This window comes from Suncus etruscus, chromosome 1 (genome assembly GCF_024139225.1).
Source record: "Suncus etruscus isolate mSunEtr1 chromosome 1, mSunEtr1.pri.cur, whole genome shotgun sequence".
Taxonomy (NCBI): Eukaryota; Metazoa; Chordata; class Mammalia; order Eulipotyphla; family Soricidae; genus Suncus; species Suncus etruscus.
The window spans coordinates 150564473-150581282 of record NC_064848.1 but is presented as its reverse complement, the minus strand read 5'-3'; the positions used below and the strand labels follow the sequence as shown (position 1 = coordinate 150581282).

Sequence of the window (16810 nt, the reverse complement as noted above, 5' to 3'; positions counted from 1 at the left end):
GTCATGGTAGATTATTTTTCCTTTCCTAACAGAAATTTAAGTCTTTGTAGAAAAGAATCTTGCTTTATTTTTTTTCCTCTAGGAATTTCACTGTAACTTTAAAATGAAGAAAATGCAGGGCCGGAGATAGCATGGAGGTAAGGCGTTTGCCTTACATGCAGAAGGATGGTGGTTTGAATCCCGGCATCCCATATGGTCCCCCAAGCCTGCCAGGAGCGTTTTCTAAGCGTAGAGACAGGAGTAAACCCCTGAGTGCTGGCGGGTGTGACCCAAAAACCAAAAATAAAATAAAATAAAATGCAGAAAATGGAGATACCCTTGGATTTGAAATTATTAACAATCATGGATGCATGTATGAGATCCTAAATTCAAAGAGGGGCATTTACCCCCACCCCCAAGAATGCATGCAAATGTGGACCAAAAACAAACAAAAAGATACTTGCAGCAAAATCACCAGAATTTCGTGGTTGAAAGAGTGGTAAACCATCCAGGGCATAGATTAAATCAGATTATAGCTAATTCTGACTCATTGAACACAACCTTTGAATGCTCAATGCAAAGGCTTGAGGATAAGACTCTGCTCAGACTTTCAAGTGTTGGGGATTAGCCAGGCCACCCCCGCAATGTTTGTGGGGAACAAATTGTACCAGGGAACTGAACCCAGGTCAGGCGCAAGCTCGCCAACTGCTGTGCTATCTCCCAGCCACTACCACCCCCAAATCCTTTTAATCCTAGAAACCTGATCTTTAGGATAATGTCTGACATGCTCAGAGGATACTTAAACCTAGATAAGCCCATGCATGGCATGCAGGATCCCTGGTGTCAAATCAGGTATCACACAGTCACCAGAGCACCAGGAGCAACCTGGCACCAAAACCAGTGAGTGTCCGTCCTCCTTCAAGAAAGTACTTCAGGAGCCGGAAAGATAGCACAACAATAAGGTGTTTGCCTTGCGTGCAAAAGGACGGTGGTTTGAATCCCGACATCCCCGAGCCTGCCGGGGGCGATTTCTAAGCATAGAGCCAGGAGTAACCCCTGCCGCGCGGCCGGGTGTGACCCCCCCCCCAAAAAAAGAAAGTACTTCAGTATTAATTCAGAGGAATAAAATGTCAAATAAAAAATGAATGGACAAACATCTCCAAGGGTAACATGTGACCTCTGGAAGGGTTAGTGGGTTCACTGTAAAAGCATCACAGACATTCTGATCATGATTTTTGTCCAATTCACTTCAGGAAGCAAATACTATACCACAGGAATCAAAGGGTGCAGAAGCTGCAGAAAGTACCCCCTTACCCCCTTCCCCAGTGGCATAGGAAACATGCCTGCTGACCTGTCCTCTACCCAGATATTCCAAATGTCATGTCAGATGAAAGGAACAAGAACAATCTGTGCCGAGACAAGAACAATAGTACTGCTGGTACAGTACTTGCCTTGTAAGTGGCCTACCTAGGTTTGATTCCCAATATCCCATATGGTCACCTGAGCCTGTCAGGTTTCCTGAGCCTAGAGCCAGAAATAAATCCTAACAACCCCAGGTGTGGCTCAGGACAAACAACAACAACAAAAATCCATGTCAAATATCTTTCATGGCCTCAGTTCTCCAGCCTTCTTCCTAAGAAAGGTCATTTTTTTTTTTTTTTTTTTTTTTTGGTTTTTGGGCCACACCCGGCGGTGCTCAGGGGTTACTCCTGGCTGTCTGCTCAGAAATAGCTCCTGGCAGGCACGGGGGACCATATGGGACACCGGGATTCGAACCAACCACCTTTGGTCCTGGATCGGCTGCTTGCAAGGCAAACGCCGCTGAGCTATCTCTCCGGGCCCAGAAAGGGCATTTTTGTTTATCAGTGAGGCACACTTCGACAAGAGAATCCTACAAAAAGATGCAAAGGGGGCTAAGGAGGAGCACAGAATCAAGCACAGAGCAAAATTCAACATTCATAACTACATAGAACCATCTCCTGGCAGTAAGAACACAAACTGTTTTCCTTTTTTTGGTTTTTTTTTTTTTTTTTTTTGGCCCACACCCAGCGGTGCTCAGGGGTTACTTCTGGCTGTCTGCTCAGAAATAGCTCCTGGCAAATAGGGGGACCATACGGGACACCGGGATTCAAACCAACCACCTTTGGTCCTGGATCGGCTGCTTGCAAGGCAAACGCCGCTGTGCTATCTCTCCGGGCCCACAAACCGTTTTTCACTGATTATGATGGAAACTGAGATGCACAGAAACTTTCACAAGGATCACTGACAAGCTCATGAGTACCCATGGTACATAAGAAGGAAAACAGACCCCTCACCTTCTACTCCTCTGCAGCTGATGGAAAAGAACAAGAACACCCTCTCCCTTGCTCAACCTCGACCATTCTGAGGACCAAGCCCCGCCCCAACACTGCTCCTTACTGGGCATAACCCGATGGATCTACCCTGAAGAAGTCTTATCTATTGCTTTACTTATAGCAAAGCAAAGCAATAGGTGCCTCTGAGTTCACTTCAAAATAAGATCTAGGACCCTGGAGGAAGCTGAGTGGAAGAGTTACCTCTCAGGACTGGGATGACAATGCCCAGATCACCAAGCAGACTCACCTGAGGCTGAGAGGATATAACACTCCACCTGCCAGCCATGACCAGTGCTCAGACCCAGAAGAGATCCCTGGGGTCTCTAAGTGTGTGAGCGCCACAAACGAGGTACATAACCCTAGTGCTTGCTTGATGCTGTGACAACAGCGCAAGGGAAGGGAAAGTAATGAGACGTGAGCATGCCTTTTCAGGATGCAGTGGGTGCAAAAATCCCTACAATGCAAGGGAGAACAATTTTCCCTCCTGGAGTGCCATAGACAAAAGGAGGAAAAACACAGGCTACCAGTAAGAAATGCATTATTTATTCTATAATTAAGGGTGAGATAGCACCTGAGCTAAATTAAAACTATATATACTCAAAGCAATTTCCAGCTTCACACACGCACAATAATTACTCTTTACTGTATTATTTATGAATGCTAAATACAGTTATTTATTAAAGCTCTTATGTAATTTTAAGCCAGTGCTACATAATTAAATAGCTACAAGATAAATTATGAATCGTGTCGGGGAGGAGCCAAGATGACAAAAATAATGTAAATAAATGGTGAAAAAACACTTACAGAAGAGATACTGGCAAGCTTTGAGGGGCTCTTTTCTAGAAGCAAGCAGTGATGACCTTGGCAAAGATGTCCCTTTGCTTTGTCTTTAAAGTTAAGAATCTACCTGTGATGAACCAGAAATGTGCAGATAAGACTCCCTCCTCCATCCCTACACTACATGGTCCCTGGAATGACTCCGGACCCCCAGCACTGCCAAGTGTAACCCAGGAAACCCCCTTGGCACTCTAGGGCTCAGGCAATATCCCATCCTCAGACTCCCACAGTTCAGCCTGGTCCCCTATAGTTAATGAGAGGGAGCACTGCTTGGAAGCACCCCACACACAAATAAAGAGAATTCTATTAAAGCTCCGGTATTATTAGATGTGAAATGTAAGTAGAACTTAAAACTGAAGTTTATTCACTGGAAATATATATGTCCTGGGCCTGAGAGATATTTTTATTTTTTTAAATTTTTAATTGCTTATTTTTAATAAGATCACTTGATTTTGATCTTGCAGAATCCAATCCGCAATTGTGTTCTAATCCTCGTGGAGAAGCAAAGGTGTTACACCCCTGTTGCAAGTCAGCCCCTGAAGAGGCTGACTGATGGGAGGGATGGAGGATGAGGTCTTTCCCCTTCAGCTCGAAGCATGCGTCTGCCACCCTGTCTAGCCAACGGTTCTGAGGTGAAACGGCGGGTAAACAGCTCGCAGACAGTCAGGCTTGTGGAATTAGCTTTATTCGGTGGACAAGACTGAAGTCCAAAGCCTCAGCATCAGTTCCTGCCAAAAGCCTCTCGCCTTCCACAGACCCTTGTTTTTATCCCCCAGAATCAGGTACCACCCAATGGTGGGATCAGATACCACCCAATGGTGGAAGCAGAATCGGGTACTACCCTAGGGTGGGGGCAGAATGCCAAGTCACACCCTAGGGTAGGGCACAATCACCGATCAGGTTAGGGTCAGTAACATAATAATCCCCTAAAATATTTACATACACAACACACCCCTATCCCACCCCCATCACAACCACACCATCCAAAATTTTCTTACTATTTTTGGGCAGTGGGTAGGGCTGGGGCTCTGTATTTGAGGGAACATGTGGTTCTGGGAATCAAAGCAGTATTGGCTGCATACAAGGCCTTTACCCAGTATTAGTTTTATCCCAGCTCCTACCACTCACTTTGAAATAAACATTCTGAGGGCTGGGCAGAGCTCAAGGGCTACCAGCCTCTACACAGCAGTGTTCAGGGGACTTGTATCCAGATCCAACCTAAACCCTCGCACATTAGAAACATTAGAAACACGTGTTCTGTCACTGAACTGCCCCTGACTTTCGACATTTTTGTTTTTGTTGTTGTTCCTTACAATGTTCCAAAAAAATTTAATCAATTAACTTAAGAGCTTTTTTTAAATATATATATATATTCACAGTAAAATTGGGTGGAAAGTATAGAGGGTCCCTCACTATCCTTTTTTCCCATCCGTTCATGAGCACCCAGCCCTCAGAGGCACATCAACCCTCTAAAGCAACAGAGACACACCAATTTCCACCAAACTCAAATTTTTGTGTGTATCTCCACCACCGCTGCCACCACCACCACCACCCCCTCCACTACTGCCACTACCACCCCCTGACATTCCCCTTATATGAACCCTTCAGACCAGCCAGGGCCATGTCCAAGAACATGACAAAAGAGAGGGTCAAGATGAGAAGATGAGGTTCCTGGGGGGGGGGGGGGGGTGTCCTGACCTATGGGCTACACTACATGGGAAAGAGCAAAGATCCTCCCATTGTGATTCTCCAAGCCCTAACTCACAGGTCAGTTCCTCAGAAATGAGTATCAGTAAACCCATAGAGATGGAGCGATAGCACAGCAGGGAGAACATTTGCTTTTCATGTGGCTGATCTGGATTCGATCCCCAACATCCCATTTGGTGTCCTGAGCCCACCAGGAGTGATCCCTGAATCCAGAGTCAGGAGTAACCCCTGAGCACCACCAGGTGTGTCTCAAAAGAAAAACGAACAAAAACAAAAAATTAAATCTTTGATCACCTCCCGGCATGTGGAGTGAACCCTGTTCCCTAACAGCCACCCTGCCACAGGGGCTACTGCCAATTAAGGTCTCCAATTATGAAACAGTTACTTAGCCCAGTTAGACCAGTCTGCTATGCACCTGCTGTTTGCTTAAGAGTTCTGCCTCGGGTATCTAGAATAATTGGATAAGGAAAGGTAATATATTAAAGCAGGGATGCCTAAATCACCCTTGACCCCTGCGCCTAGAGAAGAGGTGAACAAAAAAGAGGTCCAGGCAGGAAGGATGAAGATGAGAAAGTGAAGCAATTGGAGAACAAGGGTCAAGGCTTTGGTCTGTTGGGGAGGTAGGAGAGGAGTCTAGCTATACATCCAAAGCACAGATTCACCAATGCTGAAAACATGAGATATAAGCTGCAAACACTAAACTTAATAGTGAGCCTGCTAAGATGGCAGGCAGGGCATGGGGGAGCTATTTGGGGAGTGAGGGATGATGAGGTACCAAAGCAATAATAGGAGGAGCTGTTGATACTGGCAGTGGGATTGGTGTTAAGCCTAAAACTCAACTATAAATAATTTTAAAAATCCTGGTTCTCAATGTCAACAGACAGTAGAATCAAGAGACCCAAACTATAACAAGCTATACACAAAAGTGACCTGTTACACTAGCAGTCCAGGGGCCTAAGGGTGGAGATATGGGATGCACACTGGGAACAGTGGCAGCAGGAGGTCAACACTGGTGTTGGGAATGGCTGAAATTCACAGTCACTTTATACCTGAAATACAACTGTAAGAGAGACGTAATTCACATTAGGCTCAAAAATATTTAAAAAACAAATCCTGGTTCTTTAACTAAATAAAAAATGAAAAATATAAACTAAGAGTTCTGTCTCGGGGCCGGAGATATAGCATGGAGGTAGGGCATTTGCCTTGCATGCAGAAGGATGGAGCTTCGAATCCCAGCATCCCATATGATCCTCCAAGCCTGCCAGGAGCGATTTCTGAACATAGAGACAGGAGTAACCCCTGAGCACAGCCGGGTGTGACCCAAAAACAAAAACAAACAAAAAAAAAAAGAGTCCTGTCTCAGGACAAAAGGTAGTACAGTGGGGAGAGAACCTGTCTTGCATGCAGCCGATCTGAATTTGATCTCCAATACTACCTATTGTCTCCTGAGCTCCACCAGGAATAATTACTGAGTGCAAAACCAGGAGTAAGAAAGCCCTGAACACTACCAGGCATTTTTTTTTTTTTTTTTTTTGGTTTTTGGGTCAAACCCGGTACCACTCAGGGGTTACTCTTGGCTCTATGCTCAGAAATCGCCCCTGGCAGGCACGGGGGACCATATGGAATGCCGGGATTCAAACCACGGGCCTTCCGCATGCAAGGCAAACACCTTATTGTTGTTCTATCTCTCCGGCTCCACCAGGCATTTTTTTAAATCTTTCATTTTTGTTTTGTTTTGTTTTTGGATTACACCCAGTGGTGTTCAGGGGTTACTTCTAGCTCTGCGTCCAGAAATTGCATCTGGCAGGCTCAGGGGACCATATGGGATGCTGGGAATTGAACCACAGTCTCCTGGGTTGGCCACATGCAAGGCAAACACCCTACCACTGGTGCTATCTCTCCAGCTCTAAAACTTTTTTTAATCATTGCTTCATATAAAATGGAGGCAGTGCAGGAAAATGTGCATCATTCTTTTTCCCCCCTCACCCTCTGTGCATCATTCTTATTAGTAATTGCTCAAATAAACCAGAGTTGGGTTAGGTGATAAGACCAACAGGTGGTGGAAATAGGTTGGCATTTTAATTTTATAAATATCTATTTTTTTCCCGAATGTGTCTTGAGTTCAAAAGTAGGCAGGAAATACTTTTCTACTTTGAACTGGTTAGTAAAGGCTTTGATGAGACTATATTACTTATTAACTTGTTTGAATTCATGACATCCTGCCGTACGGCATCCATTGATAAACCTTTGTTTTCTAAAATAAATAAATTGAAGACATTCATATAAAAAGGGAGAGAGAAAGAGAGAGAGAGAAATTTCTCATTAGAGTTGTTCTTTCTGGGCTGCAAGGGAATCTTGTTGTATTGCAAGGATTGTGATATAGGATCACATCTACTGCTTCCAGTTCACACAATGCAATCAGCTGCCTGATTGAATTCTCCCACACCTGAAACCCAGACCTGACTGAGCATGAATGAAGTTACCCTTTGCAAGCCGCAGGGTTGAGAAAGACAGTGGCCTTCTTTACTTGTGCATTTGGAGGAATGAGCTGATTGCCAAAAACCTAAAAGAGAGCAAAGAAAAGTTCCAATTAAAGTTCATTCATTCCATTAGTGATCACATGGTATTTGTACATTCAGGAAAAACAATTTACTTCCAACTTAAATGGTATCTACTCTGAGACCCCTCCAAAAAAGTCTTTTCTTTCATGATTTCATATTGATCGAAACACCATGAAAATAGCATACCATTAGTGACAAGACACTGGATTTTGTACTGTAATCATTTTTTTTAAATCCTGCTTCAAGTACTAGAATTATGTTTTTTCTTTATGAGATACATGACTAGTAAAAGCCGTAGTCTGTCAGAAAAGAAGTTTAAATTCATTTGTCTCTGGTTTCTGAGTATAATCTCTTGACAAAGCTCATTCATTCGTATATTGTGTTATCAAGATATCTTCACACATATAAAAAAAAACTAATAGGGTTAAAGAGATGGCAGAAAGGACTAAAGCACGAGCCTTGCATGCAAGAGGCCCCACTTTGACCTCTGGCACTTACAGGGTCCCACAAACACCACATCAGCAAGAGGAACACCGAGCAATGAATGCTTGCTGGTCACTAACCCCCAACAAAAATAAAACAAAACAGAGGCCGGAGTGGTGGCACAAGCAGTAGGGCATCTGCCTTACGCGCTCTAACCTAGGATGGACTGCGGTTCGATCCCCCAGCATCCCATATGGTCCCCAAGCCAGGAGCAATTCCTGAGCACATGGCCAGGAGTAACCCCTGAGCATTATCGAATGTGCCCCCACAAAAAAACCCAAACAAAACAAACAAGAATTAAAAATGTCTGAAAAAGGGGCCGGAGAGATAGCACAGCAGTAGGGCATTTGCCTTACAAGTAGCTGACCCAGGACCAAAGGTGGTTTGCATCCTGGCAACCCATGTGGTCCCCCATGCCTGCAGGAGTGATTTCTGAGCAGAGAGCTAGAGAGCTAGGAGTAACCCCTGAACACAGCCAGTGTGGCCCAAAAACAAACAAACAAAAAAAAAAAAGAAGTCTGAAAGAGTGAGTGAGTGACAGTCAGTGTGTGTGTGAGTGAGAGAGAGAGAGAGAGAGAGAGAGAGAGAGAGAGAGAGAGAGAGAGAGAGAGAGAGAGAGAGAGAGAGAGAGAGAGAGAGAGAGAAAATATGCCTGCCATAGAGTCTGGCTGAGGGGTAAGGATGGGGTTGTTGGGAGGGAAACTAGGGAAATTAATGGTGGGAAATGCACACACTAGTGATGGGACAGATGTTAAGACATTGTATAACCAAAACTCAGCTATCAAAAACTTTTTAGCTCTGTATCATGATTATTTAATTCTTAAACAATTCAAAGAATAAACATAAATATGTATAAATAAAACTAACTGTCTAAATCTTCTATTAGTCTTTCCATTTTTAAAACTTGTATGACAAATAAAACCAACTGGTCCAGGAAAAAAAAACACGCAATTGAATTTTACTAAGCATCCAGGATTTTCCTCTTTTGCATGTCTGCATCTGACTTCTTAGTTCTCACAGACCATGTGATCCTCAATACTTTCATCTGATAGATAAGAAAAACAGGGCTCAGGAAGAAGTCGTTCACATAGAATTGCTTTACCTCAGTCCCTTACACACAATGCTGCCAGCCCTTAGAGAGCAAGTGGAATGTACAGAATTGCTTAGAAGCAGAGAGGACCTCAGCTGAGGAACTGAAAGGGGTGTGCCGGGCACCTCCTGCACCCAGCTGCATAGGATGCTGGGCTAAAAGGATGAGCAGCAAAGCAACTGACAGGGCAGAGCTGCAGGTATTAGGTGGTGGGCAGGGGTCTGTCATGAAGGCAGAATTCAGGTACAAATGTGCAAAATTGAGATAGGAGAAAAATGAGAGCCTGAGACAGCTCTGTGGCCTAAGGTAATGTGTTCAAGGTCCCAGGAAACCTGCCCAGCTGTCAGGGGCCCAAGCACAGAGGTGATGCCAGTGCTGAATGCCTGGGCTCACACACAGCAGGAACTCCTTAGCCATGAGGGAAAGAAGAACAATTATGTGGTGAGTCTGTGAGTTAAGCTGACTCTAGACCAGCCACCTCCCTGACCATCATCCAGAGCTTCCCTTTACATACTCACACACACACACACACACACACACACACACACACACACACACACACACACACACACACACCAACTATCTAACTACCCTAACTAACTACCCTAATCTCAAACTAACTAAGTGTAGAGAGATAGAACAGAGGGACTTGATTTCTGACTGGGGAGGGCCAATAACTGTGACTTCTAGAAGACAGAAAAGGTTCCTTCCTAAGAGGACTTTGTAGTTACTGATAGAAAACTCAATAGAGTGACAGAAGCAATAGCACATCAGGGAGGGAGTTTGCCTTATAAGCAGCAGACCCAGCTTTGATACCCAGCAAACAATATGGTCCCCAAAGCCCCAAGAGTAATTTCTGAGCGAAGAGCCAGAATAGCCCCTGAGCAACTCTGGGTGTGCCCCAAAACAAAACCACAACAACAACAAAGAAAATGGAAAGAAAGAAAACTGGTCAGGGCCACTTTCACCTCAAACTGAATATGAATGTTTATTTGAACTGATTTCCCAAATCATTTAGAGCCACCTGAGATACAACAAAAAGACAGATTCTCAAAACACAGATTTTGAGCAATTATATGCTAAGGGGGCCTATTAATATCTATTTGTCATTGGAAACCTTTCAAGGTCAATCAATTTAAGGGCCTCCCCGACCCACAAGCTATGACTTCAGTCCTCCTCAAGTGTTTCTCAAACAGGGAGGTAACTCAGCCACCAAAGCACCTCTGCAGGGCATGATTGAGAATGTGGAGGAAAAAGCAAACTATCATCATCAGTCTAAAAAGGCCAGAAATGGGACAGTGGAAACAGTATAATGAGACTGAGTGGGATGGGGCCTCAAGGATGAGCCAGCAGTTTTGTTTAGTTATTTTATTTTGTTTTGGGGCCACATCCGTCCATGTTCAAGGCTGACTCCTGGCTCTAAACTAAAGATCACTCCCTGGCAGGCTTGAGGGATCAAATGAAATGTTGACAAATGAGCCCAGGTCAGCTGTGAGCAAGGCAAGTGCCCTGTCCTCTGTACTAACTCTCTGGCCCCTGAACCACCATTTGAAGGAGCCTGGACTCTCAATATACAACACCTGCTTTGAACTCCTTTGAACTCCTTTGGGGACTATTCAGATCACAGCAGATTCAGGACTGAGTATAACTGCTGAGGACAAATCGCAAACAAGACCAAACTCCCACCCAGTGCCCAGTCCTCTGGGTGGTATCTTGGGCCTGATCTCGAAGAAATAAAGTCCACAGGGTGGGCAAGGAGCTGCTGCCCACCAGATGAGTCACTTCCTCACATTTCCTTCGGAGCTGGCTCCTGCCTGATTTGTCCCTTGACAATAGGGACCAAAAAAAAACCAACAGCTGCCAGCACCAATGCCAAGCATGTGCCAGGCCCTCGGAGCACCGGGATACCCTGCACCAGGGAGATAAAGCACGTTTTCATCTCATTGCTGTGAATGGTCCTACCTGAGCCTCCTGGCAAGCCGCTCTCCTGAGTAGATTATCACTGGAAAGAAAACAGAGGGATAAACATTAGCTTCCACAAGCTAAAGCCCATAAAGGGAAAAGATGTTTTTTTAAGCTATGGGACTCTGGGGCTGGAGCGATAGCACTGCAGATAGAGCACTTGCCTCACAAGTGATCAACCTGAGTCTGATTTCCTGCATCCATATGGTCCTCCCAGCCTGCCAGGAGTAATTCCTGAGCAGTGCCAGTATGACCCCAAAAAACCCAAAGAGCATTTCTTAAGGACTTTGAACAAAGTAGGTGAAAACCGGTTCTGGATAAAACCAATGCCATTATAGTTCCCCATGATGGAGACAGGGTAAATGATCTCTCTCTTCTCTCTTTCTTCTTCCTCACCCCTCCCCTCCCCTCCCCTTCTCTCTACCTCTTCTCCCTCTCCCTCCTCCTTCTCTTTCTCAATGATCTCTCTCTTCTTCTCCCTCTCCCCTTTCCTTCTCCCCTCCCTCTCCTTTCTCCTCCTCCTTTCTCTCTCTCTCTCTCCCTCCCTCCCTCTCCCTCTCCCTCTCCCTCTCTTCTTTTCTCCCCTCCCAGAGGTTCAAACCCTAATAAGCCTCAGACCTCCTCAGGACATGTTATTTTTAATGGGGGAAGAAAAAAAGGATTAGACTGATAGTATGGAACTTCAGATCACAGGAGGAGCTGAGTCTGAACTCAGGTGGGCCCAATATAACTACACTGTGGTCCTTAAAAAAAAGTTTTCAGGTAGGGGGCCAGAGTCATAGCACAGAGGAGAGGGTGCTTGCCTTGCATGGCATCATCCCTAGTTCGATCTTCAGTATCCCAAACGCTTCCCCAAGCCTGCCAGGAGTAAGCTCTGAGCATAGCTGGGTGTAGCAAAACAAACAACAACAAAAAACAACCAACACCACCAACTTTTTAGACTTTGATCCACCATAGTTGTGACTATTTATGAACTGGGTGGTGAGGGAAGAGGACCAAATGGATGCTGATGGGCTGATGGATGGAAACAGACTTTGGTGGCCAACAGTGGGGAACATCACATGTGGATACATCAATCTGAACACCAAGATCTCTAGTTAAATGAGAAATAAAAAGCATGTGGGAAATAAAAAGCCTTGTGGCTCTGCAGAGAAGAAAGTGGTGAGGGAATGTGAGAACCCTTTAAAGGACCTGCACTGGACTTATAACCCACCAAGAACCATAAGGCACTTATTTGTGTCAACCAATATGCCTGTGGTAGGCAGCAAAAGAATCCCCAAACTTGGAGCCTGTCATCTTTTTTCTTTTCTTTTCTTTTTTTAAATTGAATCACCATGAATACAAAGTTACAAAGTTGTTCATGACTGAGTTTTAGTCATATGGTGTTCCCTCGTCTTTTCGCAGTTAATGGGGATCAGAAAGCTCAAAAACCGTGAAGTAGGATTTGCACCTAGGAATTTTCATGTCAGTGCTAATTAATAAGGTTGATTACAAAACCTTATATAGTAATAAAAAACGAAGGATCACTATAAATCCACTCGCACTCTCATTGGTCAATGTCACACCGGAAACCGATCACGTGCCTTTATGAGAGCCCGTGGTATATACTCTGAGTCAACTCATCTCTTTCTTTGACATGCAGGGATTCTTCTCTCGCGCATCAACATAAAACAGCTCTGCAATGTGGCTGCCAACATGATTGTATTTTTCATTTTTATTTTTTGATGAATATTTTGGAAAAACCCACGAAGCACTGAAGCTGCAAAAATATGAAGAGCGAAGTGGCGACGAGGGAACACTGTTCTAACACCCATCCCTTCAAAAGTGCACATCACTCACAACCCAGTTTCCCTCTCACCTGTTCCCTCTATGGCAGACATTTTTGTCCCCTCTCTCTCTCCCTTCCTTTTTTTAGACTATGGTTTGCAATAGTGTTACTAATGTATATTACTTTATATCTCTCAGCACCCAGTTCTTGTCCAGTGTGGTCATTTGCAACTATCATTGTCATAGTGGACCCTTCTTTGTCCTACTGCACTCCTTCCCTCTGGAGCAAGCTTCCTGCCCAATGATCAGTCCTCTTCGCTCTCTACTACTGTCTTTGGGTATTATTACTATATATTTTAGTAGTCCAAAAGTGAATGTGATCATTCCATATCTATCATTCTCCCTCTGACTCATTTCACTCAGAATAATACTGTCCAATGTTAAGGTTCTAGCAGATAACCCAACCGGTTCTGAAAGTCAAAGACCACCTCTGATAATGTAAAATGCAAAAGGAAGTTTATTCAGCTATAGCTGAGCACTCTGTCATGAGACAAAGGCCCTGTATGAAACTAACTTGCAGGTTGTATAGTTAACAGGCTAAGTATTTCACTGGTTAATACAAACAGTTTAACTTCCACAGTGCACATGATTGGCTCAATTTTCATTTTCATTCCCTTCGTCCATCCCTTACACAGGTGTCTCACGTCTCACAGATGACCTAACTCCTACCCAACCCCCCCTTATCTGGTATGAAACCATTTGGGCTGAAAAACAGAATAGCCTTCATAACAAGGAGGCCTTGGCTGGCCTGGGAATGCGAGGGGGAGTAGTCTCTGAGAAGGGAGGGAGAAGGGATGAATAAGCTGCTTCAAGCAGAATGGAAAATTCTTAGCATGAGGCAAGTTTGTCTTACAAAAGATTAACGTTCAATCAGAATATACTTGTGTTTACTATGAAGAGTCCATGTGTGTTTATGCCATTTATACCACAAGAGCATTTTAAATGGCTGACTGCTTCCAGATTTCTGGAACCTTCACCTTAAAAGAGTCCTTTCTAATGCACACTTATAGCTCTGCTAAGATCAGAAATTCAATGTGGTTAACTGTTAAGTCAACCAACAGCCAGTCAAAATAACCAACTAACAATTTAGAAAAAGAAAAATGAAAGTGAGGGCTGGGCAGAGTAGGTAGGGCATTTGCTTCTGCATATGAATGACCCCAGTCCAACCCCTGGCACTGAATATTGTCCCTAAGCCCCATCACAAGTGATCCCTGAGCACATACCCAGGAGCAATCATGAGCAAACCAGGTGTGGCCTCCAAACAAAATTAAAGAAGAAAAAGGAAAAGGGCTAGTTCACTTCTTTCTAGACCTTTTTTTTGAAGGGGGATTGGGGGGAGGGGTTTGGGCCACACCCAGGGGCACTCAGGGGTTACTACTGGTTCTGCGCTCAGAAATCGCTCCTGGCAGGCTTGGGGTATCATATGGGATGCCAGGGATCGAACCTGGGTCTGTCCAGGTCATCAGTGTGCAAGGCAAACACCCTATCATTGTGTTATCACTGCAGCTCCTTTCAGATCTTCTTTACAGAAGCCATCTTGGCATTTTCCTACTAATCCAAATCTGATTTGGATCTTCAGGGTTGAGCTGGAAGATGTATGAACATGAACAACTTTTTGCCTCCTGAAATAGTGGCATTTCAAAAAATGCCCCTTCCAGGCCAGATCCGTGATTTCAGACTGCAGCCAGCTTCTGGCTCCCATGAAAAGCGCACTTGGAAAAGAGTCAGTGGTTCAAGATCAAGTGGTTCAAATAGGGATTCAAGATCCACTCTGTGCCACCAGCCCTGCACACTGCATCCTTCCCATCATAAAAAGCACACCTTTTGCAGCACAGCCCACACTAGCAAGTCCTCCTGGGCTCAGGCGTCAGATGTCAGAAGGGAGTTCATCACCACCACCCAGGACTCAATTATCCACTTTGCTCTTCTCTCACAGTCACTCTCAGTCAATCATTCCAACAACAATACACACACACCCCATAAACACACAAATCCCACGTAAACACACCAAAAACACACTAACCATAAAAACAGAGACAAGGGCACCAACTCTTTAAATCTTAGAAGTGTCCTTTATACCTTTATACCAGTTGTCCTTTATACCTTGCCTTCATGACCTCTTCAACCTCCTAAAGACATGATAAAATGTGGAACTCCCAGCTCACAAGACAGGGGATTCTGGAGTGACCTGAGGACTGCCACCACCCTCACTGGCTGAAGCTGATTCCCAAATCCAGCTTTCATGCTACCTTGGAGTATGCTTCTAGCCTCCCCTGGACTGTACTAGGACATGATCTTGCCTCCCATTTTTTTTCAAGTAGATGGCTTACCCTTTCTCTCCCATCCACTGCTCATCCGCCTCCCCCCCCCCACACACACACACACATCCTGTGGCACCACACCTTCCCACAAGCCCTTGATGGTTCTCTAAGTCTCATATTTGGAGAATGGGGCTGTCGAGACACTCTGAGCAAGTTTTGCCTGCAGGAACCTTATTTGATCAATCTCTGACACCATTTGGTTTCTCTAAGTTCGGTGTGACTGTATCACAGCCTAGGACTTTTCAGCTGAGTATCTGACTTACAGTCCCTCAGGCTCTGCCTGCTGCTGAGAAGGAAGCATCTAGAACGAGTGCAAGGAGTGCCAGTAATATTTTTCTGTTCCTTTCATGCTGGGAGTAAAAATTTGATAGCTAGCTCCTGATTAAGAATACCAACAAAGACCTCATCTCTCCTGAATTTACCAATTCTGAATTTATCAAAGTGTTACTCAAAATCAAAAGGTATTTTTGATCATTAATTCCCTGAATTGAATATGCCCAATGGAAAATGCTGTGAAGAGCACGGAAAACCATGTGTGAGAAAGCCCGAAGGTGAACCCGTTTAGATACTACAAAAGAAAGATCTCATTATAATCAGACTTCATTCTTTTAAACATCAAAAATGGTATTAGCCATCTTGATCTTGCTTCCCGTACCAAGCTGTTTGTCAAAATCAAACATTCTCCAAGAAATTCTTTCTTTGTGACTGATAACTCTGATGTTTTGCTGTAGCACCACTCTACACTATTTCAAACAAGAATCTCTAAAACTGTTTCTTTCAGTAATGATAGCATTGTTGGGGTGAAAGCAAAAATAACTTAAAATTCATACAGCAACTACCTAATGCCAGGAGTTCTAGCAGTGGCTTTCATAAATCTCTCCTCCTCATAATCATCAGCAAAGCGAATGCTACACTCCTGGTTTACAGATGAAGGAACTGAAGCTCAGAGAGGGTGACAGGTGATCAAGGAATTTCTAAGGGAAGAACTGGGATCAAGCCCGGCCAACCAGGCTTGAAAACAAATGCTATTTCTTCTGAATCAGACAGATTAATTCAAACACGTAGACTTAAAACACTGTGAATCACATTACTTCCTAGTGTCATCTACTGTTTACACAACATTAAATTTTTATATTCATAGAGTCATTTGTCTACGTGCAGGCCTAATATTCTCCTAAAAGTAGATGGTGAAGCAAACTCAGGTAAGGTCAAAATTTGAATGAAGTTCCGTCCCAACCACATGGCAAGGAGTGGTTTTGGTATATATTGGCAGTTTATATAGGATTTCCTAAAAAGAGTAAGCTGTCTGTTACACTGGTACCAGAGCCCCACAAGTCCCCAGCTTCATGAAATTTAGAAGAAAAGACAAAAATTCAACAGGCACTCCTGCTGTGATCTGCCTGATGTGTCCTTTTAAGGCACCAAATTGGGGGGTTCGAACTTTATCTTGTAGGAATCAGAGAGAAAAGGTTGTTAACAGGAAATGACTCTGAAGCAGAGCACTAGAAAAAAAAATCAAAAGCAAACACGGGGAGGCCAATCTTGACAGAGAAAAAGCCTGCCTGGCCAGCTGAGGAATCAGGAAAGCAGAGTTGCTGAGGCTGGGGGCGTACAGGGGTACAGCTGCAGGCAGTGTGTCTACAGTGAGCAGAGTGAGAGGAGGCTGGAGAAGTCAGCTAAGACCAGATG

General features: G+C 44.3%; 1 protein-coding gene across 2 annotated transcripts in view; it reads right to left on the bottom strand.

Annotated features, from left to right (window-relative positions):
* Positions 1-16810, bottom strand: part of AGK (acylglycerol kinase) — a 74750-nt gene that overhangs the window by 40277 nt on the left and 17663 nt on the right. For both annotated transcript variants that reach the window (XM_049774979.1, XM_049774985.1), the window contains exons 3-4: positions 10974-11013; positions 7361-7440 (exon numbers count right to left, since the gene is read on the bottom strand). In XM_049774979.1, coding sequence (XP_049630936.1) covers positions 7361-7440; positions 10974-11013 — 120 coding nt within the window. The remainder of the gene's footprint in view (positions 1-7360; positions 7441-10973; positions 11014-16810) is intronic.